This window comes from Gopherus flavomarginatus, chromosome 1 (assembly GCF_025201925.1).
Source record: "Gopherus flavomarginatus isolate rGopFla2 chromosome 1, rGopFla2.mat.asm, whole genome shotgun sequence".
NCBI classification, from domain to species: domain Eukaryota; kingdom Metazoa; phylum Chordata; order Testudines; family Testudinidae; genus Gopherus; species Gopherus flavomarginatus.
The window spans coordinates 13,323,142-13,350,732 of NC_066617.1; the positions used below are offsets into that span (position 1 = coordinate 13,323,142).

The following is a 27,591-nucleotide window of genomic DNA, read 5'->3' on the forward strand; positions in this document are numbered from 1 at the left end:
ACGATCGCCCCATGATCTTGTAGCACTTTGCCATTGGTGCTGACAGCAGCATTTTGAAACATAGGCAAAATAAGCAAAAGGAAATATTTCTTCACACAACATGCAGTCAACATGTAGAACTCGTTGCAATGGGATGTTTTGAAGCAAAAAGTATAACTGATTTAAAAAAACAATTAGATAAGTACATGGAGGGCAGGTTCATCAATGGCTATTAGCCAAGATGGTCAGGGACACAACCCCATGGTCTGGGTGTCTCTTAACCTCCAACTGCCAGAAGCTGGACTGGACAACAGGGGATGGATCACTCAGTAAATTATCCTGTCTGTTCATTTCCTCTAAAGCTTCTGGCACTGGCCACTGTTAGAGACAAGATACTGGGCTAGATGGACTATTGATCTGACCTTGTATGTCTGTTCTTTTGATCATGATAATGCTGCCAGCATCTCCTTCTTCAGATTTGTCCTTAAGACCCACGTCTGTCACATCACCTATAGGAAATCAGCTAAATAATGATGCCTAGGTTGAAGGACAGATTGGGCCTAGCTGACTCTTACTTCAAATATTTATAATAGTAAAATAAAGAAAATGCAAATATGTTCCTTAATATAGATTCATAGACTCTAGGACTGAAGGGACCTCGAGAGGTCATCGAGTCCAGTCCCCTGCCCTCATGGCAGGACCAAATACTGTCTAATAAGTGCATACCTTGGACTGTATCATCTCTCCTACCCTCTGTTTGTCTTAACAGGGTATAAACTCTTTGGGACAGACTTTGCATGCATTTGTATAGTGTCTTACACAGTCGAGCCCTGATCTTGACTGGGGCTTCTTAGCTCTACTCCTATATTCAATAATAGTTTGTCTCTTCAATATTCAGAGCACCTGAATGCCTGCAGGTAGGTTAGGAACTCATTTGTGAATGAAACCTAGGAAATTCAACAGTGTCAGATAAGAATTATTTGGCTAACTTCGCTACTGCTAGAATAGCCAGTTTGTTTCTGGGCTAGCAAGAATAAGAAGTTTGCATATGAAATATTATAATGTTAATTAATGGATATCCTTAATACTGGATAGTAATAAGAGTCTGACATAAAATATTGTATTTTCAGCTACAATGGCATAGAGAATTTAAGGGAATTTATGTTTAAAGCTCTTTAAAAATATGTATATGAAGTCAGTGTATTTGTTTTTAGTGAGATCTGTGATACTTATTCCTCATTTTAAAAGTTCATCCAATAAGATTAGAAATGTAGGTGAAAAGGCTGACCATATGCTTCTCCTTGTCAAGAAAAATACATATAAAACCCTGGTATTACTTCTGAGAATTGTAAGATATAAATAATACTCTGTGGGTTTCAAGTCTTTAGATCATAAATTTGATCTTTGCAAGAGGAACAGTACAGAATCTTAGATGTAATAGAATTCTCTTCCAGCAATACTTACAGGAAGATTATTAAAATACTCCAGATATTGACATTGTCTAAAGAGATCTACTTGTGCATATTTCTTTAAAGGAAAAAAAAAAGCCTTAATACACAATATTACCATAGCTAGGCCCTATTATACTATTGTAATCATAGCTTAACCAAGAGCGGTGATTAACGATGGCAATTTATTGTATCTGACGAGGGGAGAAAATAGGAGATGTTGTCGTTATCATAAATCATATCATAAATAACCAAAGAGAAGCACTCAGAAAGCTTGTGTGGTGTCAGCAGCAAGGCCTTTCTGGCGCGTTAGCCCAGGATGTAGCCATAGAAACCCCAAAGTCATATTGTTATCTTCCTCTTGCTGCAGTTATGTGATACAACAATATTAACATATAGATTAGGCCATTTATAATACTAGGTGTCATTTCAAGTTGGCTTGCTTATATAGCATTTTAGTTTTTTATTGTGCAGAATGTTAAGGAAACACTGCATTTTTACAGGTCAGTATATAGCCATTTATAACACATCAGCTTCACACCTTTGTCAGTCCTGCTAATGTACTCTGTTATTGATTGGTTGTACTGTCTGAATTGTCATTGCCTAATTACCTTGTCTTTGCTAATAATTTCATTTTTAAAAAGTCAAATATGTTCTTTTAAAGAAAGAAAATGTACACCCATGTGCATATACCGTGCTGAGTTGTGTGCAGTGTCTTTCTATTGGAGCATAGGACAATGTAGTGAGGGAATTAAGCTATTGTAAAAAGCATGCAAAATCTGTTTGTATTTGTAATTTGTCACTGAGGCCTTTGGCTCCAATGCTGTGTATTTTAGTAATTGCTGCCAAACAAGGGGACTTTCAGAGTACACTGTAGCTTGGCTATCGCAGGGAAGAAACATTATCAAAAATTATTTGAAATGATGTCAAACAGACCAAAAAAAAAAATAAAGAAAGAGAGAATCTAGTACAATATCATGTTATATATATGGAGACTATGCCCAAGCTCTTCATTCTGTGGGTCACTTCTTAAGATAGACATCTTTTTATGGCTCCTTTCCCTTCCAATCCATAACAGCTATGGGCCTGATTAATATTATATACATATTATGTGTATATAAGGCCTACATTATGGGGGCAAAGTAAAAGTAAATTCTTTCCTCTCTGGGACTTTTTCAGTTTTTATTACAAATTCTCATATTTTTGCCTGCAGTATATTGCACAAATGTAGGATGTTTATTTTGTAAGGTTAGATAGAGATTGTGAACTTCACTGATAACAATCTGCCATACTTCGTTTTTCACTCCTTACTAGGAAATTGGGTGTGTCATTTAAGAAGTCTGGGTAATGTAGTCTGACAAACATTTCCTGTTGTGTGAAATATTTATAATTAGAACCACCACTAGTGGGCATTCAAAAAAACTACGTGCACATATTATCCTTACAGCTGGAAGCTCCCGATGGTCTAAGCTCTTAGCCATTGCAGTTTATTTCTGGTTTACTGTGTATTGGCTGCTACTCCTGCTTTGGTCTCCACAAATTTGATTGTGCTTGATTTTATTCCTAGGCTTGGCAGATTCAATATTTTAAAATAATTTTGACATATATCAATGTTTATTTTAAGCATTTTTTTCAACTTTTGTTAATTTAAATTTTTACAGTTGCGAGAAATTATGAGAGGGGTCAGAAAATAATTATTTAATTACAGTAGACATTGACATTCAGAAAGTTAATCTTTATAACAGTTAAAACACAAATGGTCAACTTCACATGTCAAAATATACAAAGTAAATGTCCTTAAATGGAGTTCCAATAAGTTCTCAAGCTGCATTTTTCTTACTTTGCCTATCTGTAAATTTCAATTATTATTGATGGAATTGGGTTGTCTGTAGAGTGAAATTGACATTTACCAACAAAAATCTATTCTTTCCGTTTATACCAAAGAAACATATAGAGGACTGACGGAGAACACAAAGAAGACATGTAGGGTGAAAAGTGATGCTGGTTTTTATCTTAATTGGTCTGGAAATTCATAAGTCATGGACTGGGTTACAGTTAGCTTCAATATTTGAAGACTGATGGGTGTTTCACCACTTTGACAGAAGGGGCTCCTCAGACCACCTGGAAGTGCTTTGACAACTTGAGTACTATGGGTAGAGGATTGACAAAGGAATGTGAAGCCTGTCACCTCTATTGAACAGCTTCCAGTCCAGCCCAGATTAATACTAGTGACAGAAAGTTAACATCTAAACATTTTGGGCCAAGATTTTCAAATGTGACTATTGATTTTGGATGCCCCAATATTTTGGTTATTTAACTGATAGACTTCAAAGAGAGGCTGATTTACAGAAAGTGTTGATCACCTGCTCTCTGAAAATCAGGTCCCTTTAAGGTGTTTAAGGTAGGCACCCAGAATCACTAGCCACTCTTGAAAAATCTTGATTTCTGTAAATAAATGTGTCGTTTCAGTTCAGTGTACATATGTCTACATTATAACAACTGTTATCACAGACAGAATGAACTTACTGGCAGGCTCAGCACAAAGCTCAAAGTCTCAAGGAAAACAAACTTCCCTTCTTCCCTGCCCCCAAAGGTGGTCCCAGGAATGAGAGATTGAGTAACACTAGTGATGTGGTGTGAGAGAAATGTACCAACACTGTGTCTGTTTTATATATAAATTGTCAGCTTCGGTCTTTAATTCTGGTCACTTTGTACTTTTGATAGGTACTGAAATGTACAAAATTCACAGGAGTAAACATGGCATCATTTTAAGTTCATATTGCACAGTAAGAATCTTGGTGAGGAAGTTTTAGATTTAATATGCCTTTAGGAAATCAGGATATTATTTTGCTACTCTTCTATCAATTTCTCTTAGTGAGTACAAGCACATTTTCTAGTTACTTTGGGAAAATGCCATAGTTATTACAAGTTAGATAAAAGCTATTGTGCCATAAGAAAACAACATTCAACTTTTAACAAAAGTCTGGTTCTTCGATTTAGATAATATAGTGGCTGGGATGTTATAGTTACAATTCATTCTAAGTCCTTGTCTTCAATAGCTTAAAACTTTTCTCCAAAATTATCTTTTGGCTTAATCTCATGCTTTATCTCAGGCAATAGGTGAGTGTGTGTGTGTGCGCGCGTGCATGAATTTGAAGAAAATCGTTCAGCCATTGTTGAGTCAGGGCATGAAGAAATGTTTTTCACTTTTTAGGAAAAATTGCCAGCTTCTTTCTTGCTCTTGCTTCAGAATATAAGATTTAAATCTTGACCTGTATCTGGTCCTCAGTGAGGAATGTGTGCTTTGTCAGGTTAAAGGAAAATGATTAGGAAATAGATAGTGAGTATTTCTGTTTCAGGTCTGCTAAATTATTCTCCATTCATGAATACTAAATTCACTGAAAATTAAGAAATGTTCAAGTGAAAATAGCAATCCAGACATGTAGGGTCTGCTGTCTACCTTACTAATCAAAGTGCAACTCTGAATAGAGCTGCATGCTGCTTCAACCTTGAGACTCTCTGCACACGCCAGCTGATCCTCCTATGTAGCCCCTTGAAGGAAGGAGCAGAAAGAGCTCAACAAGGCCTTATTGCCAAACTCTGACATTTGCAATCTCAACATTTGGGTGCTCCCCAGAGTGCACTACGCAGTGGGAAATACCCCCAGCGAACAGTCCAGTATGTAAAATAAATGTGCCTTTATTTGACATCTTTTGCAAACTCTGCTAAAATGTTGTGGGTAAAGATTTTAAATATAAAAAAGACAAGCACTTACCGATCTCATAGAAACTATCTGATCTCTTTAACATACAGTCAAACGTCGCAATAATGCGCCCCGCCATAACTTGAAATCGCATATAATGCGATCACAGGTTGGCTCCCCTTTAAGGTATAATCCAGTATGGTACTGTACCAATGGTCCCTAACACCATAGCAGGGGAGAGAAGCTGCAGCCCCGCACCTGCCAGGGACAGAGAACTCCAGGGCTGCTGGCGCCTGTGCTCTCTGTCCTGGCAGGCGCAGGGCCGCAGCTTCTCTCCAGCTTCAAGAGGAGCCGCGGCTCCCTGTCTGCTGGGGACAGAGAGAACCGGCGTCTGCAGTCCTGGAGTTCTCTGTCCCCGTCAGGCACCGCGTTGGGGACCACTGACAAATCCCGCTATACTGCGACCCTGCATTTAGCACGATCAAAGTTTTTGGACCCCAAACATCGCGTTATAGCGGAGTTTCACTGTATTTTAATTTATCTTACTGGGTCTGGTATTATAGCTGGTATGGTATTTGGGAGTTTAAAGCTATCACTAAATACAATAAGACAAAATATTAAATTCATGCAAATAAGCGGTGTTCGTTTATGTGGAAACTAACCACCTGGCCTTTTTGCATTTAATAGCTTAACAGTAACATTGCATCAGTTTGTTTTTGTTCATAATAGTAAAATAGTAAAAGCATTGTGGGTATGTTCTGTTCAGTGTGTATTGTCTGTCCACCTCTGAGCCAATTTCAGATTATATGACTCTACTACGGCTCTCAGCTGAAGGACTTCCTTCTGTTCTACATAGGTACTTATTTGGCTTTTTTCACCACAATATCTGAGCATTTCACAATAATTGAATGATGTTTGATTCTCCATTTGATAAAAGGGAACTGAGACACAGGATAGGTTAAATGACTTACCCACTGTCACCTAGTAAGTATGTAACTGAGCCAGGAGCTGAACAGAGTCTTGTGTCCTGGTCCAGTGGTATGTCCACTAGATTCTCCTGTCTTCAAGTTCTGAGCTTGTGCTCTGAGCTCTGAAGCTCCTAAGTATAATAGCTGGTTATGTCCAAAAGTATGGTAATTATATATGCATGTAATTATTTTCTCTACTTGAAGTATGAATGTAGGCTGATGCATACCTCTTAATTCCAGAGTTCAGTGCATTCTCCCCTCAGTCTCCTGCCTCCCCATTTGATAGCTACCTGCCATCTTTTCATCTTCCCTTCACCTGAAAGAATAAAACTCTGCCTTCTCTGTGTTAGGCAGCCAGGGGTTGCTGAAAGGGGAATGCAACTAGCCCTACCACTAGCCCTGTCTCAGAAATCAAGGCAGTTTCGGTGCTACTGTGCCTTTGTGTCAACTTTAAGGACAAATAGTCCTAACTTCACCGCGATCTTGGAAACTCATCATAGAAGTGCTGAGAGCTGCTGTCCTACTATCGACCCACAGCCAAATTACCAAGTTATGTATTCTATAACCACTTGGCCTTTAAGAGTAGGTCAACACAGCAGTTGAGAGGGAAACAGACGCATGCTAGTTCTGCTCAGGCTAAGTGCTAAAAATACCAGTATGGCTGCAGCAGCACAAGCTAGCTGCCAGAGGGGTTTGTACGTGGGCAGCTACCCCAAGCCACCAGCCATGCTGCTCTTTTCACTTGAGCTGAGCCAATGCATGTCTGTCTACCCATGCTGGGAAGCATTCCCCCCAGCTGCTCTGTAGACATATCCTAATAGTCCATGTTGCTGTACAGAAACATGGTGCACAAAGGAAAAAACGTTGTGCCTCTTTAAATGCTTTTGTTAGATAAGGTTCAGCAGCTTTCATCTTTTTGTTGATTTAAAACTGTTCAACTTAAATAAAAAATTCCAACATTCAGTAAATGAGACCACCATGTAAAAATGTTGACACATTCTTACTGCTTCTACTGACACTTCTGTAGTACCTTCTATCCAAGGATCTCAGATAATTACGTTTAAGCTGAGCCTTACAACATGACTGGGAAGTAGGTGAAATTATCCTTATTTTACAGATGGGGAAACCAAGGTACATAGAGATGGTGACCTGCCCAAGGTCAGAGAGCAGTTTTGTGGCAGAGCCAAAATAGAGCTCAGATCCCCTGGCTTCCATGTTCCTTAAACTAAAGATAATCCATCCTTACCTTTCATGAATGTGAGAGACTGACCACATTAGGTAGGATCAGGCAGTGCACAAGCTTCCCTCATCTTCTAATACAGTACATTCAGAATTGCTGTCCTAATAGTAGACTTCACAAGAGTGGTGGGCTGACTGCTGTCTGATTGTTTGACTTGGGTAGTGGAGAAATCCACATTCACAGTCAGACTGAGAGTACTAAGCGACATTTAAACCAAGGGTACGTCTGCACTACGGGATTATTCCAATTTTACATAAACTGGTTTTATAAAACGGATTGTATAAAGTCGAGTGCACGCGGCCACACTAAGCATATTAATTCGGCTGTGTGCGTCCATGGTCTGAGGCTAGCGTCGATTTCCGGAGCGTTGCACTGTGAGTAGCTATTCCGTAGCTATCCCATAATTCCTGCAGTCTCCCCCGCCCCTTAGAATTCTGGGTTGAGAGCCCAGTGGCTGATGGGGCAAAAATCATTGTCGCGGGTGGTTCTGGGTAAATGTCGTCACTCATTCCTTCCTCCTTGAAAGCAACGGCAGACAATCATTTCACGCCCTTTTTGCCTGGATTGCCCTGGCAGACGCAATAGCACAGCAACCATGGAGCCCATTCAGCTTTTCTTTTCTTTTTTTTTTTTTTTTTTACAGTCACCGTATGTGTACTGGATGCCGCGGACAGAGGCGATACTCCAGCGCTACACAGCAGCATTCATTTGCTTTTGCATGATAGCAGAGACGATTATCAGTCGTTCTGTACCGTCTGCTGCCACTGTAAATTGGCAATGAGATGACAGTTATCTGTCCTCCTCTGCTGTCTGCTGCTATCATGGGTGCCCCGGCTGAGATTGGCTGGGGGCGCAAAGGCAAAACTGGGAATGACTCCCCGAGTCAATCCCTCCTTTATGGTTTCTAAAAATAGTCAGTCCTGCCTAGAATATGGGGCAAGTGTACTAGAGAACCAGTGTATCAGAGAGCACAGCTGCTCTGTGCCAGATCCCGCAGAAATGATGAGCTACATGCCATTCACGGGGGGTGCTACTGCAACAAGCCCACCCGTTGCTTTCTTCCTCCCCCAACCTTCCTGGGCTACTGTGGCAGTGGCCCCTCTATTTGTGTCATGAAGTTATAAAGAATGCAGGAATAAGAAACAGTGACTTGTTAGTGAGATAAAATGAGGGGGAGGAAGCCTCCCAGTGCTATGACAGTCCAGGCAGGACAGAATCTTTTCTTTACACAGAAAAGGGAGGGGGCTGATGGAGCTCAGCCCCTAGTTGCTATGATGAGGACGGTTACCAGCCGTTCTGTACCATCTACTAGGAATGACCGAGAATGATTCCTATTTTCACCCAGGCGCCCCCGGCCAGCCTCACCTGAAGCCAGCCAGGAGCACTCACGGGTTGATAAGAAGGACAGCTACCAGTCCTACTGCACCGTCTGCCACTGGGCAGGGGACAGGAGTGGACACTGCTCTTCACTGCTGCAGCATCACGTCTACCAGCAGCATTCAGTAGACATAGGATGACATTGAAAGAAGTCAAGAAACGATTTCTTTCCCTTTTCTTTCACTTTGGGGGGGGGGAGTAAATTGGCGAGCTATTCCCTGAACCACGCCGGACAATGTGTTTGAACCTACAGGCATTGGGAGCTCAGCCAAGAATGCAAACACTTTTCGGAGACTGCTCGGGACTGTGGGATAGCTGGAGTCCTCAGTACCCCCCCCCCATCCATGAGCGTCCATTTGAGTCTCTGGCTTCCCATTATGCTTGTCACGCAGCACTGTGTAGCCTGTAGATTTTTTTTTCAAACGCTTTGGCATTTCGTCTTCTGTAACGGAGCTTTGATAGAACAGATTTGTCTCCCCATACAGCAATCAGATCCAGTATCTCCCGTACGGTCCATGCTGGAGCTCTTTTTGGATTTGGGACTGCATTGCCACCCGTGCTGATCAGAGCTCCACGCTGGGCAAACAGGAAATGAAAATCAAAATTTCGCGGGGCTTTTTCTGTTTACCTGGCCACTGCATCCGATTTCAGATTGCTGTCCAGAGCGGTCACAGTGGTGCACTGTGGGATACCGCCCGGAGGCCAATACCTCAATTTGCGGCCACACTAACCCTAATCCGATATGGTAATACCGATTTTAGCTCTACTCCTCTCGTCAGGGAGGAGTACAGAAACCGATTTAAAGAACCCTTTATATCAATGTAAAGAGCCTCGTAGTGTGGACGAGTGCAGCATGAAATCAGTTTAACGCTGCTAAAATCGGTTTAAACGTGTAGTGTAGACCAGGCCCAAGATACTATAGATGTGAACAGCTAGTATAATAAACAATTTCTCAATATAGCCTTAGTAATGTGTGTACTAATATTGATTCAGCACTCCCTTGACTTACAAAAATATCTGTAATCTTGAAAAACCTCCCAAACAGCTCTAGTCTCCTTTCAGTGCAGCAGAGAGTTATTAGGGCAGATGGCTGAGGTGATATCCATTTGACCTGTAGATGGTGACTCAGGAGTAGTACTGTTCATAAGGTGGTTGGAGATAGGGGGAGATCACAGTGAAAGAGAGTTAAAAGCAGTTCAGTTTACAAAGGATTGCACACTGAATGTGCCTGGTAGTGACTGATATAGCGAAGGGTGAAAAATAGTTGCGTTATAATCCATCCCTCCACATTTTCAAATACTCATAATATTGTCAAGCAAATTACCTTTTCAGGGTGACATTTTTCCATACTTTGGTCTTTGCCCCATTGTGAATTTGTTTGAAGGAAAATGGTCCAGTAGTTTTTGAGTGAGAGGAGAGTTGAGAGATCAGACTTTCTCTATTAAAAAAAATCATAGCTTATTTTCCAACCAGCCTACAGTAAAATGGCTCAGGTCTGAAAGTTGCCAACTGGCAGGAAAATAGCCCTCACAGAGGATCATTAGATGGCTTTGTTCCAAGTGAAATTTGAGTTTCATTTTCTTTGAAATATGGGTGTTTCCAAATTGCCACCTGAGCATATCCAAAGATCACTGTGTGTGTCAATAGTAGGGCTGGCTGGAAAACCACACTTCCATTTTACAAAAGAAAATTTGAGGTTTTGACATAAGTTTTTATTCCATGGTGGAACAAAAATGAGAGCTTTTTTAAAATGTTCACGAAAAGAGACTGACCCATCCCAGAAAGCCAATAGCTCAGTAGTTAAGGCATTGATGTGGGAGACCCAGGTTCAAACATGTACTCCAAATCAAGCAGAGCAAGGACTTGAATCTTGAACTCTCACATCCCCCGGCAATGGCCATAAACATTTGGCTACTGGCTGTTCCGGGGTGGGGATCATTCTCTCTCTGTTTGGTTCTAACCAGAAATTCCACATTGTATCTGAGAAACCTTCCTGAAAAGTTGTGTTGAAACTGGCCATTTCCACAAAAAGATTGTTCCAACAAACCAGACTGTGAATGGCTTGCCAATTACAAAACCAGTTTCTCCTCCCTTGGTTTTCACACCTCAACTGCTAGAACAGGGCCTCATCCTCCCTGATTGAACTACCTCATTATCTCTAGCTTGCCTGCACATATATATACCTGCCCCTGGAAATTTCCACTACATGCATCTGACGAAGTGGGTATTCACCCACGAAAGCTCATGCTCCAAAACGTCTGTTAGTCTATAAGGTGCCATAGGACTCTTTGCTGCTTTTACAGATCCAGACTAGCACGGCTACCCCTCTGATACCAACAAACCAGTATTTTCCAATGAGAAACCTTTTGTCAGAAAAATTCCCAACCGCCCGAGTTATTAGTTAAATGCTTATGAACCTCCAGAACAATTCAGGGGACTGTGAACTTGCCTGTACAATTTTCCAGGGGAATCTTATAAAAGTTCTTATAAAAAGGCTGGTGGGTTACTCTGTTACCAAGTTGGCTTTGTGGTTTACAACAATGTGCATGAGTCTAGGAGCCAAGAGGCTCTCAGTTCTAGTCTTGCTTTTGCAGACTGAGCTTTAATAGTCTGCACTTCCCAAACCTCTTTTATTGAGATGTCACTCAAACCCCAGTGGCGATAAAATATCATCACCCTATTTTACAGATAAGGCAACAAAAGTGCCAAGGGGTTAAGTGAGTCACACAAGGTCACATAGAAAGCTGGAGCTAGATCCCAGATATCTGATGTGATGGACTGAAGGATTCAAATTCAATATGTAGAAGGTTGGAAATGCTTAGGTACTGCTCTGATGTATGCTAAAGAAGACCCTAAGATGGGTAGGTTGTCTCAGACCTTCATCTCCATCTGAGTTCCATTTATTGGCTTTCCAGACAGGATTTCAAAAACGGAAGCTCCTTTGGCTGCATGTGGACTTAATGTGTCTTGTAGGAGTAGGGGTTTGCTCATTGTACAAAATTCCTGCCTCCATTCCCTAAACTGTTATGCAGAACCCTGTGCAGCATGGCTATTCCCTTTAATTCCAGAAGCTGTTGTATTCCATGGTGCTGTATGGATATAATGTGAGAGGTGCCTGGGATGAAAGAAGTTCTGTCAGTGTAAAATATTCCACTATTCTCTGTTAGGGCATGCTATATCAACCGTTTAATTGGGACACCGAGTGGAAATCTTTGGCACGGGAATGTTTGGTTTTCCTAGTAAATGTAAATATCTTTCAAAACCCTTTTCAGACTATGAGCAATGTTGGTTACTGCAGCTTTTTTTCTTCTTTTTAATTAATTCAAAATATACCTCCACATGCCTCATTTTATCCATATAAAACATTTTATGTCCACCCTAAAAGGAGAATGATAACATTCCTTTCCTCTCATATCATATCATTTTGGATTTGGCTGTGTTGTGTTTTCACTCTTGTAACCTTGATAAGTAGATAGTTTTGACTTTAAAGTGCAATGGTGCTGTTGAACTTCATCTTGTTTTCTTTTTACTTAGGGTATTTAAAACAAAAATAAACTGCTGATGGGGACCCATGCATAATAGGGTTGGGAGGAAATAGACACAGCACCCCACAGCGTGGTTGCCATCAATGCTGTATAACGATCTAATATTTATTCCTCCTTCATCTCATGCCAGTTTGGAACATAAGGGCAGAACTTATTCATACAGCAAGGCAGACCGAGATTGAAACTGATTTGATGATCCTGAAACATAAACCATCAGTTAGATCTATTTGTAGCCGGTGCAGACTCAGTCAACAGTGATCTGTCACTTTTCCCTTCTAATATTTTAAAAATAGGATGTGAATGCCCAGCCAAGCAAACCTAACTCCTAACACTTTCTGTTTTTCATGGAAGGCTTTATACTCGAGCAAAGTTTCCACTCTGGGCTGGCTGCTGTAAATCCTCTGGGCCCTGGCAAAAGCCAGAATTGCCAGCTTATTTTACTTAATTTGTGATGCTGGCAAGATTCAAGCTTCAGCCCAGGACTCTTGACTTAACTCTCCTAAATCAGGATATTGACACATTACAGTAGAGAAACATCAGCTCAGAAAACCTGAAAATAAACTCTTCCAAAAGATTTTTTTTAAGAGCATCTTATTAAATGGCTTTAAACAATTTCCTCATTTTACTTCAGTTTTTAAATATTTATTAAAAAGACAGCTTGCTCACAACAAACAATTTGTACTGTCGGGTGACTAGATGTTCCGATTTTATAGAGACAGTCCCGATTTTGGGGACTTTTTCTTATATAGACACTTATTACCCCCCCTTCCCTCCTGTCCCGATTTTTTACACTTTCTATCTGGTCACCTTATTGTACTGTGTCCTTCATCCAAGAGTTCTAAAATACCTTCCAAATATAATATAAACCTCACCACACCCCTGTGAGAAAAGGTAAATGTTGTGCCATTTTTGCAGGTGCGTAAACTGAGGCATGGAGATTAAGTGACTTAGTGCTTGTGTACATGGGGAAAATGTACTTATTTAAGAGTGTCCACCTGGCGTGTTATACTGGTATAATTGTAAATGTATAATCATATCAGTATAGTTATGCTGGTAACATTTCCCCATATACACAAACCCTTACTGGAAGAACAATAAACAGTATGGGTAGAGCTTAGTCCTCTGTTTTAACCATTAGGCTATGGTGTTGCAAGAAAAACATGGAGAAAGTATGTTTAAGTGGACAAAAGGTCTCATGTTGAGAGCTGTATTCATGATGAACAAGAAGTGTACAAATAGTTTCTCTGAAAGTATGAAAGAAAATCATATGTTACTCTTATTATTTAACTGACACTCAGAAGTCTGTGGGCGTACAAATAAGGTATACATTTAAAATGTACCGCATTTTATTTAATTAGATGTACACTTTATGATTTATTTTATTATAATAGAAAACCTTGTTACTATTCCCCTCCACGTTTTTTTTTAAATGAATCAGCCAGGTGCTTGTGTGTGTTTGTAACCCAAGCAACTTGAATGGGTTACAGTGAGATTCCGAGAGAGTGAGAGAGACTACTATGTGATTGAGAACTTTCCTCTTATGGTATACAAAATGTTTGGATGCAATATCATTCATATTAAATGGCCCGTGTCATTTCACTATATTTTTGGGTGAGCTTTTAGCACTCATGAAATGTCCAAAGTCCTGACAAATTGACCAAGTCCTAGTCATAGAACAGGTGAAGCAAACTACAGCAGCAGGAGAAATTCCCTTTAGTGCCCTGTCAATGTGCCTCAAACCTGTTCTGGAGGGTCGGTCTTTATGGGTGAGACATACCTTCAAGCCCATTTGATCCTTGGTTTTAGACTTCCAACAAGGGTTCCAGTTAGCGTCAGTTGTGAAGATGGATTTTGTATTGCAGACAGACGTCTGCCAGTCACTAAATGTAATTGCTCCACTCGCTTCATGTAGGTCACTGAACAGGTAGCAGATGATGATAATATTGAGCCAAATAAAGTTTGAATGCTGTCTTGATGCTTATTAATTTCCAATAATTTATTGTTCCTGTATAACATATTTTTAAAGTATTCCAGTAACTTTTTTTTTTATTTCTTATAACAGAGGAGGAAGAGGAACAGGTACCCACTGATGGAGGTACATCAGCAGAAGCCATGCAGGTTCCCTTGGAAGAGGAAGGAGAGATGGAAGAGGATGAGGCAGTTAATGATGAAAACTTCTTGAGCAAGAGACCCTTAGAAAGTCCTGAAGCTGAGGAAATGCCTGCTATGAAACGACCAAAACTAGCTATCACTAAAGGGGACATCATTGATGGAGCATTGGAGCCACGTGAACCTCTCAGTTCAATAAACACTCAAAAGGTGCCACCAATGCTTTCTCCAGTTCATGTTCAAGATAGTACAGATTTAGTCCCTACTTCACCAGAACCACCGATGTTGGCTCCCATTGCAAAATCACAAACGCCAGCTCCTAAAACATTAGAATCAAAACCATTTGCACCTAAAACAAAGGCCAAAAGTGGTTCTCCAGGACAGAAGACTAAATTGCCTAAAGCTCCTCCAGCACCAGTAGTTATTGGAAGTCCCATACGTTCACCAAAAACTGGATCCAAAGAGAAAAAATCACCAAGTCGTGCCAAAAGTCCCAAAAGTCCGAAAAGTCCAAAGGTTCCCGCTCATGTTTCCCAAGTGGCAGTCAAGCCCGAAACCCTAAGTAGAACCCCTTTGGCTGCATTAAGTGAAAAGATGGGAAAAGAGAACATCCAAGTAAAACAAGGGCAAACACCACCTGAGCCTGGGAAACAAAATTGTGAAAATCCATCTAAGAAAGTGGCAGTGATGGACAAGACTATTGATGATTCAATTGATGCTGTGATTGCCCGTGCATGTGCAGAACGAGAACCTGATCCGTTTGAGTTTTCGTCTGGTTCAGAATCAGAGGGGGAAATTTTTACCAGCCCTAAAAGACTTTCTGTTTCAGAAACTCCAACTCCTAAAGCTTCTGTTTCTGCTAACAGCCTAAATAAGGTAGGAGCCACCCCAATGCCTCCCTCGGGTGGGACTTCAAGCTCAGACATTTCATGGACAATGGATGACTCAATTGATGAGGTCATTCGAAAAGCAAAGATGGGGTCACCTTCTAATCCGCCTCCAAACTTTCCTTATTTCTCCTCTCCTTCTGCTTCACCACCAACACCGGAACCTCTACTCAAAGTCTATGAGGAGAAAACCAAGCTGGCATCATCAGTAGAAGCGAAAAAGAAGCTGAAAAAAGAGCTGAAGACAAAAATGAAAAAGAAAGAAAAACAAAAAGACAAAGAGAAAAATAAAGACAAAAGCAAAGATAAGGATAAAAACAAGGAGAAGGATAAAGACATAGGAACCAAGGAAGCAAAGTTTCAATGGAAAGACCTACTCAAAGATGATGACCTCGATCCCTATAAGTTCAAAATGAAGGACTTTGATGATGTTGATACAAAAATGAAGTTGAAAGATGGCAATACCAAAAAAGAGAGAGAGAAGCATAAGGATAAGAAGAAAGATAAAGAAAAAGGCAAGAAAGATAAAGATAAGAAAGACAAAGAGAAAATTAAAGATAAAGGTAAGGAAGATAAGATAAAGGGTCCCTCAGCACCTCTTCTGTTGCCCCCCAAAGAAATGCCTTTGCCTTTGTTTAGCACCCCTACCGCCATGAGACTTCCTACCATGTTGACTTCCTTGTCCACAATGCTTCCTGAAAAACTGTTTGAGGACAAAGAGAAACCTAAAGAGAAGAAGAAAGACAAAAAAGAGAAGAAGAAAAAAAAGGAAAGAGAGAAGGACAAAGAAAAGGAAAAGAAGGAGAAGGAAAAGGAGAGAAAGGAGAAAGAAAAGAAAGACAAAGAAAAAGAAAAACACAAACATGACAAAGTAAGCTGTTTAGATGGTATTAACATGTTACACGTAAGAAATTGTTTACATTTGCTCCCACACTTTCTCATCACAAAATTTCGCTTTCTAGGAAAATTTAATGGAAAAATGCTACTAGATGACCTGGCTTTATTTTATGACAAGACACCTAAGTTAAAACAGGGTGTGATGTAAATTTCTGGGTTTGTCCAACAGTACCAGACAGATCCTCTTTAGTTTTAGATTTGCTGAATGTTTGTTGAATTCAGTTTTGCAAAACTGAAATTTGGGATTGTCTGAGATCAATTTACATCTGACCCACCTGAGCTACCAGGGTTCCAACATTGACTAACTGGCCTTCACTGATAAAGGTGACTCCTCTAGGGTCAGAGTTTAGACAGATTTACAGCACTGTGTAAGGAAGCTTATGTGTCATAGCATTCCCTCTCAGATCTGAACCTTAGAGTTCAGAAAATGAGATACTAGCACCTGAATCCTCTAAGCTTAATTACCAGCTTAGATCTGATAGCACTGCCACCACCCAAAAATATAGTGGTTTGGGGCACTCTGACCTCCCCAGCCTTCCCTGGGGACCCCAAGAACCCAGATCCCTTGGGTTCTTAAAACAAGGAGAAATAAACCATTCCCCCACCTTTCCCCCTCCCAGAATTTCCCTCCCTGGGCTATCCTGAGAGATACTGATCCAACCTCTTAAATCACCATACAGAGAAGCATCTCCCTTCCCTTCCACAAAGAGGCAAACAGATTCAAGGAAAAGAGAGAGACATTCTATCTCTCCCCCCTCCCGTCTCCCCCACCCATCTTGGTGAGTTATCCCAATCCCCTGGAATAAAACAAGGGAAACAAGAAAAAAAATCAATCAGGTTCTCTAAAAAGAAATCTTTTAATAAAAGAAAGGAAAAAGTAAAGAATTATCTCTGTAACTTCAAGATGTAACTGTTACAGGGTCCTATAGCTTACAGACACCAGAAAGAGACTTTCCTCCAGTACCAATACAAATCAAAATATTCCCAGCAACTACACATATAATGTTAACCAACCAGATCCACAATTGCAAATAGAGTAAAACAATCAAAAAGCCTAAACCGCCTGTTTTTACTTACTATTTGGAAAGAAACTTAAGAGAGCCTGTAGTAATGTCTGGTCTCTCTCAGACCCTCCAAGAGAAGAAGACACAACGGACAAAGAACACACACAAAAGCTTCCCTCCACCCAAATTTAAAAGTATCTTGTCTTCTGATTGGTCTTCTGGTCAGGTATCCAGTTCCCTGCTTGTAACACTTTACAGGTAGAAGAGACATTAACCCTTAACAATGTGTTTATGACAATGCTACAATGAATTTGCTAGTCTCTAAGGTGCCACTAATACTCCTATTCCTTTTGAAACTTATATAGTCATTGCTGCACATTTGTTCTACAGATGAATAGACTTCTGGTTGTAGGACTATCAATCCAACAGCGTTCTCATGCGCTCTAAATTCAGTTTTTGTTTTTTGGAGTTAGTAAAATTCCACAGCTTGCTGGAAAAATTGGTAGATATAAGATATAATGATAAGCAGTGATAGCTTGAATTATGGATTTAGTCATTACTTACCTATCCAAGCTCTAGTTGTTCTTCTGAAGGCAAAAAATATTTCTAAATAAGCCTCAGGTTCCTTCCTACTGATCATCCCAATTGTACAGTGTGGCCACAAGTTTCTCTCTTAGCAAGACACCAAACTTGTTTTCCCCATTGATCAAGCACAGTAATATATTTTTTTCAAAACATAGTCATTATGGCCTAAATGTTCAAAAGTAGCCTCATTTTGAGTGCTTTATTTTAGTCACTAGAGCCTGATTTTCAAAGGGCTGAGCACCCACACCTCCTAATGACTTAGGAAAGTCTATAGAATCATAGAAATGCAGGGCACTGCCCCATTAAAGCCACTTTCTACCCACCTTAGTTTTGCTAATTGATGTAGATCAGGTTACAGCCTACTCTTGATTTTCTATATATATATATATATATATGTATACACACACACAATTTTGCTCTTCTCCTTGTCTACACTGACTAGCTTTAAATGTGCCCAGCTTTGCAGCAAATACACGGTCAGCATAAATGCCTGATCTTGGGAGTCCACCCCCTTCTATTGCAAGAGATTATAGTCTGTTGTCTTCTGTCTAGTTTTTGAGCAATAAATCTTGCAAAAATTGGCAAATATAGCTTCTCAGTTTAGACTCCAGACATTCTGGAGAATTAACTTCCCTTTTAGAATCATCGGAGAGGAAGGGACCTCGAGAGGTCATTTAGTCCAGTCCCCTGCGTCATGGAGTACTTGATGATGGTCACGGTTTTGTTCTACCTGTCCATATTCATTTATCTGACTTTTGGGCTACTGCAACATACACAGAATACATTCCATGGATTCTTTAGTCTGTGTGCATGACACCTCTTCCTCTGTAAATCTGGGACATTCTGGCCCTATTGCCCCCAAAGATTTTAATGAGTCAAACGCAGACAAAAAAGATTTTGACCATTCTTAACACATTACATGGTCTAATAAATGCATAACTATTTTTTATGTTTTCTGTTTATTTCTGTTCTTAATTTACTTTAGAGCAATAGAATGTATACACAAAGGAGTCTGAACTATTAAAGATTTGTTATAGTCTCAAATATAATATATATTTTAATGAAAGGAGTTCAACGGTAATAAAAACTTGGTCATATTAAATTGACAAAGCTGCCCATTACCTTGGCAAAAAGTCCCTGTCAGAAGATAAACTTTAAAGCTAGAATGCATGAAAGACTTCCTAGATAGAATTAAAATTTAAATTGATTCTTGATAGATAAGCTTTTTTTAAATCCACCTCTTTGCTGCAAGTCAGGATTTTAAAAATAAATTTCCCCTTTAAATCTCTTGAGCGATTTTCATTTTTTGCAAGGCCGCACTGCTGGTGTCCTGGAAAAATGGAGAGTTAGAGCTTTATCAGTTGGTGCCCTGAGGTATGTGGCAAAGAAGCTAAATCCTTGAAGATTAGCAAAAAAAATGCAGCACATGGCAATAAGGGGCTTATATGACTACTAGTATTAGTTCAGGTGAAAGAAGTATTGCTTATACATAAAACTGGACAAATCCACTGACAATGTATTTTTAGTTAGCTACAAAGGAGTCTTATATTGCTGGACTTTACCTCTTTGGTGATTTGGGAAGCTTAGTAATCCACTGTAAATACTCTTCTGCTGGCCCCAATTCCCAGTATTACTCCAGAATGCTGCTTTTTCATTTTAACCCCTAAAAGCACGTTTCCTTAATTTAGCTTTTAGATCACACAATGGCTTACTTAACCAGCAGTTGTGCTATAAGTGCAAATGATCAAGTTACTGCCTGGACACTTAACATTCCATGACGTGTCAATTTAAGAGACATAAGAATAACCTGAAAGATAAGTGGTGGTCCTAGGAAGTCTCTCCAGATTATAAACTTGATTTTTTTTTTAAATGTCAAATGTGTTAGATAATGTAATAAAGAAGTTAGTGAATGTTTGTGTGTTTAGAAAAACACTGTTAGCACTAGACAATATGTGGCAGTGAGTAACATTTCTAATTTAGCAGCAAAGAATCCTGTGGCACCTTATAGACTAACAGACGTTTTGGAGCATGACCTTTCGTGGGTGAATACCCACTTCTTCAGATGCATGTGGTGGAAATTTCCAGGGGCGGTATATATATGCTAGCAAGCAAGCTAGAGATAACGAGGTCAGTTCAATCAGGGAGGATGAGGCCCTGTTCTAGCAGTTGAGGTGTGAAAACCAAGAGAGGAGAAACTGGTTCTGTAGTTGGCAAGCCATTCACAGTCTTTGTTCAATCCTGAGCTGATGGTGTCAAATTTGCAGATGAACTGAAGCTCAGCAGTTTCTCTTTGAAGTCTGGTCCTGGAGTTTTTTTGCTGCAGGATGGCCACCTTAAGGTCTGCAATAGCGTGGCCAGGGAGGATGAAGTGCTCCCCTACAGGTTTTTGTATATTGCCATTCCTAATGTCTGATTTGTGTCCATTTATCCTTTTCCGTAGAGACTGTCCAGTTTGGCCAATGTACATAGCAGAGGGGCATTGCTGGCATATGATGGCGTATATTACATTGGTGGATGTGCAGGTGAACGAACCAGTGATGGTGTGGCTGATCTGATTAGGTCCTGTGATGGTGTCGCTGGTGTAGATATGTGGGCAGAGTTGGCATCGAGGTTTGTTGCATGGATTGGTTCCTGAGCTAGAGTTATTATGGTGCGGTGTGCAGTTACTGGTGAGAATATGTTTCAGGTTGGCAGGTTGTCTGTGGGCAAGGACTGGCCTGCCACCCAAGGCCTGTGAAAGTGTGGGATCATTGTCCAGGATGGGTTGTAGATCCTTGATGATGCATTGGAGGGGTTTTAGCTGGGGGCGGTATGTGATGGCCAGTGGAGTCCTGTTGGTTTCTTTCTTGGGTTTGTCTTGCAGTAGGAGGCTTCTGGGTACACGTCTGACTCTGTTGATCTGTTTCCTTATTTCCTCGTGCGGGTATTGTAGTTTTGAGAATGCTTGGTGGAGATTTTGTAGGTGTTGGTCTCTGTCTGAGGGGTTAGAGCAGATGCGGTTGTACCTCAGTGCTTGGCTGTAGACAATGGATCGTGTGATGTGTCCGGGATGGAAGCTGGAGGCATGAAGGTAGGCATAGCGGTCGGTAGGTTTTCGATATAGGGTGGTGTTAATGTGACCATCACTTATTTGCACCGTGTTGTCAAGAAAGTGGACCTCCCGTGTAGATTGGTCCAGGCTGAGGTTGATGGTGGGGTGGAAGCTGTTGAAATCGTGGTGGAATTTTTCCAGAGTCTCCTTCCCATGGGTCCAGATGATGAAGATGTCATCAATGTAGCGTAGGTAGAGAAGGGGCGTGAGTGGACAAGAGCTGCGGAAGCGTTGTTCCAGGTCGACCATAAAGATATTGGCATATTGTGGGGCCATGCGGGTGCCCACAGCAGTGCCACTGATCTGGTGATATATATTGTCATCAAATTTGAAATAGTTGTGTGTAAATATAAAGGCACAGAGCTCAACAGCCAGTTGTGCTGTGGCATCGTCAGGGATAGTGTTCCTGACAGCTTGTATTCCATCCGTGTGTGGGATGTTTGTGTAGAGAGCCTCTACATCCATGGTGGTTAGGATGGTGTTTTCTGGGAGGTGACCAATGCATTGTAGTTTCCTCAGGAAATCAGTGGTGTCACGGAGATAGCTGGGAGTGCTGGTGGCATAGGGTCTGAGTAGAGAGTCCATATATCCAGACATATATCACTGAAGGACTGTCTGGATATATGGACTCTCTACTCAGACCCTATGCCACCAGCACTCCCAGCTATCTCCGTGACACCACTGATTTCCTGAGGAAACTACAATGCATTGGTCACCTCTCAGAAAACACCATCCTAGCCACCATGGATGTAGAGGCTCTCTACACAAACATCCCACACACGGATGGAATACAAGCTGTCAGGAACACTATCCCTGACGATGCCACAGCACAACTGGCTGTTGAGCTCTGTGCCTTTATATTTACACACAACTATTTCAAATTTGATGACAATATATATCACCAGATCAGTGGCACTGCTGTGGGCACCCGCATGGCCCCACAATATGCCAATATCTTTATGGTCGACCTGGAACAACGCTTCCGCAGCTCTCGTCCACTCACGCCCCTTCTCTACCTACGCTACATTGATGACATCTTCATCATCTGGACCCACGGGAAGGAGACTCTGGAAAAATTCCACCACGATTTCAACAGCTTCCACCCCACCATCAACCTCAGCCTGGACCAATCTACACGGGAGGTCCACTTTCTTGACAACACGGTGCAAATAAGTGATGGTCACATTAACGCCACCCTATATCGAAAACCTACCGACCGCTGTGCCTACCTTCATGCCTCCAGCTTCCATCCCGGATACATCACACGATCCATTGTCTACAGCCAAGCACTGAGGTACAACCGTATCTGCTCTAACCCCTCAGACAGAGACCAACACCTACAAAATCTCCACCAAGCATTCTCAAAACTACAATACCCGCACGAGGAAATAAGGAAACAGATCAACAGAGTCAGACGTGTACCCAGAAGCCTCCTACTGCAAGACAAACCCAAGAAAGAAACCAACAGGACTCCACTGGCCATCACATACCGCCCCCAGCTAAAACCCCTCCAATGCATCATCAAGGATCTACAACCCATCCTGGACAATGATCCCACACTTTCACAGGCCTTGGGTGGCAGGCCAGTCCTTGCCCACAGACAACCTGCCAACCTGAAACATATTCTCACCAGTAACTGCACACCGCACCATAATAACTCTAGCTCAGGAACCAATCCATGCAACAAACCTCGATGCCAACTCTGCCCACATATCTACACCAGCGACACCATCACAGGACCTAACCAGATCAGCCACACCATCACTGGTTCGTTCACCTGCACATCCACCAATGTAATATACGCCATCATATGCCAGCAATGCCCCTCTGCTATGTACATTGGCCAAACTGGACAGTCTCTACGGAAAAGGATAAATGGACACAAATCAGATATTAGGAATGGCAATATACAAAAACCTGTAGGGGAGCACTTCAACCTCCCTGGCCACGCTATTGCAGACCTTAAGGTGGCCATCCTGCAGCAAAAAAACTCCAGGACCAGACTTCAAAGAGAAACTGCTGAGCTTCAGTTCATCTGCAAATTTGACACCATCAGCTCAGGATTGAACAAAGACTGTGAATGACTTGCCAACTACAGAACCAGTTTCTCCTCTCTTGGTTTTCACACCTCAACTGCTAGAACAGGGCCTCATCCTCCCTGATTGAACTGACCTCGTTATCTCTAGCTTGCTTGCTAGCATATATATACCGCCCCTGGAAATTTCCACCACATGCATCTGAAGAAGTGGGTATTCACCCACGAAAGCTCATACTCCAAAACGTCTGTTAGTCTATAAGGTGCCACAGGATTCTTTGCTGCTTTTACAGATCCAGACTAACACGGCTACCCCTCTGATTTCTAATTTAGAGTACTGTTTTGTTATGACCAGGTTTTGTTAAGTAAGTGTGATTTCATACCTTAGTTTTGATTTATGTTTTTAAATATATTTTGTTGATGTATTTCCTGCAACTGTATGCCAAAATGGTTGACAGATAAATGCAGAGCAGTCCACAATATATTGCATATAGGACACAAAAAAAGTCGCAGCATGAAGCCTTGGCATGCTTAATAAATTAAGGCATTCAGTCACAAGACCTAAGAGGAAGAGGGGGAATGATGATGATTATTCAGGACTAGATTGAGACTTTGGATCTGCCAGGAGCATTGTTATTTTGCCCCTGGAGTAACTCAGGAGGGAGATTGTGATTTAGTTTCCCCACTGCTCGAGGGAGGAGTAACTAGGGTGACCAGACAGCAAGTATGAAAAATTGGTACAGGGGGTGGCGGTAATAGGCTTCTATATAAGAAAAAGCCTCAAATATCAGGACTGTCCCTATAAAATCGGGACATCTGGTCACCCTAGGAGTAACCTGCATTGTGTATGGATCCTGCACACTGACAGATCTATGTGGTATGGAGGTGGAGCTCTGTGGAGCCTGCTTCCCCTCCCTCACAGCTACCTGTGATACTGGTAGCTGGCACAAAGGAGTAAGGGGACTCTGTTCGCCCCACCATGCTGTCGCAGAATCCAGGCCATGATTTAGCCCTTATTTATTTGTTATAGTAGCACCCAAAGACCCCAACCAAGATTTGAACCCTCTTGTGCTGAGTGCTGTGCACACACAGAGACAGTCCCTGCCCCAGACAAGCTACAGTCTAACTAGTCAAGACAGACAAATGATAGGCATGGGGGACGTGAAATGATTTATGCAGTGTCACACAGCAGATCTGTGGCTGAGCTAGGAACAGTACCCAAGTCTCCTGAGTCCAGTCCAGTTCCCTGTTCACTGGACCAAATTGCATTTAACAGAGACAGATAGAATGCAATTAAGAGAGACATAAGGGGGAGAGAGAGAGAGAGAGAGAGAACAAGGCCATTCCACACAGCAGGAACTGCAGAGAAGAAAACGCCTTGTACCAACTTGTGAGGAATGGCAGAAAGGAGATTTGTGGTATATAAAGGAGTGGAGAGACGTCTGAGGTAGAAGCATAAAATCATAGCGTTTAGAAGGGACCGCAAGGATCATCTAGTCTGAAGCTAGTCCATGGAGAGCTCTTTGGTATAGCTTAGTTATCAGTGTTAAAAAAACGAAATGTAGAGTCAGATTTTAGCTGGGGTTGGTTTTGGTTTTGGTTTTGGGGGTTTTTTTTGGTGGAAGTTGCAGCTTTTTGTATATAGTCCAACTTTCTCAGTCATGTATCTCTGCGTCTCTATATATGGGAATATATGATTATTACACCTAATTGCCCTTCCAAGTCCTCCTACTCTGGCCTTTGCCTTTTTCCATCCTGCCCTCTTATCATGTTGACAGTTAGTCCCCTCTTTCCTCCTTAAAACACTTCTTTTAAAACATGCTTCTTCCCTCAAGAATTGTGGCGCTTTTTCTTTAAATCAGTCCAGCTGATTGTGCAGTGAATTGTTGTGTGAACTGTTTTTTCTCGTTTGGATTCCAAGGCCCCAAATCAACACAGTGCTTAAGCTTGTGTTAAAGTGCTTTGTTGAACAGTGATGGATGTAAGCATGCATTTAAAGTGAGAACTCGTCAAGAAAAAATCACAAGAATATTTTATTGTGGGAAGTGTTGGGCAGCCTAAATATAGGGGTTGCTGTAGCTCCCCCTCTAAAAACTGAGTTGAAAAGCTGATCCTCTTGGGCGCTGAGCACCATAAACTGCTATTGGTTTGGAATTTAGGATGCATAACAGACACTAGTCCTTAGTAACTCATTCTTCACAATATTGCAGAGCATCCTGACTGTGGTCCCAAGGCTGCAAACACTTATGCATGTGCTTAACTTTGCACATGTCAGTAATCCCGTTGAAACCATATAATTAAGTGTTCGCAGGTAAGGGTCTTAGTTAGGTTTTTTCCCTTTTCTATGTTCAAAGTTTTGATTCGGCAAGGGGTCACAGTGTGTTTGCAAGCATTAATGCAAACAAGGTACCTTTCAGTTCACACCATCAACAGCCAGTTAGATTGCAACACTTTGGTGTGCTCTCCAGTTCACACCTCTGTAGTCCATACTGCAGCACAATGCAGAGATAACCTCATTGTGTTGAGACCAACTTAATCTTTTCATAACTCTACAAGAATATTAAAGCAGTAATTAACATACTTCACATACATTTACAAACGCAATGAACTTCCAAATTGACTTTTCAGCCCATAACTGATTTGTGATGAGATATTGCAGGACTCCCCCAACAAACAGTGTCCTTACATGCTGTGGCATGTAATATGGGGAAGAGTGATAATCTAAACTTCCTTTTGTCAATTTAACTCAGCTCCAGTGTAATTAGTAAAGAAGTGTTAAATCTGTTTAGAGAAGCAGTGTATTCATTGTTGAATGTATTCCCTTGAACAGATAAAAGTGGAACCTGTTGTTCCAGCTCCATCACCGGTTATTCCCAGGCTGACGCTGAGAGTGGGTGCTGGCCAAGACAAGATGTAAGTACAAAGAAATTGAGTGGAAAGGGGTGCATGCTTGTCAGAGATTCATTGCTTACCACTTTTAATAAATCCTGTTTTCATAAAGGAAACTTTAAAAATTATTGGCTGATAAAGGTGTGCATCTGTGAAACCTTCTCCCGATATTACAAAGTATAAATCAAAATACTTGCCATTAAAGAAATTTCACCCAATTTATTTCTTAATCTCTTAACGAAACACCTCAGCATTTCCAAGGAAAGCCCTCTGAATTGCTCCATTATCTGTCCTGCTGCATTCCCCACTAATGTTCTTCTAGGAACATAGTCTTAAATCACTGGTCAATTTAGAGTAATGTCCAATCTTCAACAGTAGCCAATGAAAACCTTCATAATCCATACCGTACCCCAGGGAGAAGTTTCAAAGCCCCAGGCAGTTAGCAGCTTTGTGCATTGAAACATGATGGTTGACATCCCTTTATACGTTTTTATCTTAGCTAGTATAAACTGTTGGTAGTGGTTATTCATCTAGGTGCCTAATCCTTTTTAAATCCTGGTTTTGTTCATTAGCTCACTAATTATTACTACTTGTACAGTAATACAAAAGGACCTAATAGTCCTTTTGTGCTGGGTGTTGTACAAACATAAATAAATAAGACAATCCTTGCCCCAAAACGCATATGATCTAAATAAGGACAAGATGTAACAGGTGGGTGTAGAGCACAAGCGGGAAAAGAGTGTGTGGAGGGGGGGAACAAGTGACATCAAATTCCATGGGTTGGCTTTGTATTGTGTGAAAGTATTTTCTTTAATCAGTTTTCAAAATGTGTTGCCTTTTAGTTACAGGTTTCTTACATTAAGATATGGTAAATATTAGCGCCCAACAGATCTTCTCCCTGCCACTCATTATTTTATGTACCTCTGACATGTTGCTTCTTCTTTGTGTCATAGCCAAACTAAATAGTCTAATCTTTTTTTATCTCTCTTGATGTATGAGCTAAGTTGTATTATTATTATTACTATTGTATGCCAGTCTTTCCATGCCACTTGTCATTTTCTTTGTCCTTTACTTGACCTTTTCTGACACATCTGATTTGAGATGGGGTATCTTGTGCTGAACACAGCATTCAATGTGTCATCTTACCTGCCATCCATTTACAAAATGGCATTGTGATGGAGTGGTCTATCTCGGAGATGATTGCTGACTCAGTGGGGTGGACGAAAGGAACTAAAAAGATTTTCCATAGTTTGAAAGAATCAATGTATCCTGGAAGCTTGGGTTAGTCAGAGGCCTTCAGTCTGGATGCCTTGTTTAGGTAGGGGCCTTCCCAACTTGAAAGATTTGCTCCAGCCCTGAAAGATTTATTTTAACTTGGAAGCTTACCTGTTGCAGTCTTGAAAGACTGAGTTAAGCCTGATAGTGTTTCCCCCTCAATCAGAAAAGCCTAGACAAAAGCTTATTCTAACACTGGAAGAGTGGAGGTTATGTTAGCTGGGAGCTAATTTGTTATGAAGTTGCTGTGGGAATTTTTTTGAGTTAAGTAATTTCAGTTCCTATGGGACCTAAAAAGTTATACGTAGTATATTTTCCCCTCTACTTTTTAATGTTCCCTAATCTTTTCTGCCTTTTTGCCCTTCATAATGTTTGAATCTGACCCAAAGTTCACGTGTCATGTCATATTTTATGACAGGCATTATGTTTTCAAAAATATTCTCTGTCCCCTTAAGTATGACTTAACTGAAGACAGTTGGACACAATGTCCTTTTAAAGTCTACCAATGCACTTTCCTTATAGATACAAGGAGGATGATTTTAGACTCAGACTTTAAGTT

At 41.0% G+C, this 27,591-nt stretch overlaps 1 protein-coding gene across 1 annotated transcript in view; it reads left to right on the forward strand.

The window, feature by feature from the left end:
- Positions 1-27,591, forward strand: part of TAF3 (TATA-box binding protein associated factor 3) — a 142,261-nt gene that overhangs the window by 93,810 nt on the left and 20,860 nt on the right. Inside the window, exons 3-4 of the mRNA XM_050936867.1 lie at positions 14,323-16,127; positions 25,699-25,781. Of these exons, the coding sequence (XP_050792824.1) occupies positions 14,323-16,127; positions 25,699-25,781 (1,888 nt within the window). The remainder of the gene's footprint in view (positions 1-14,322; positions 16,128-25,698; positions 25,782-27,591) is intronic.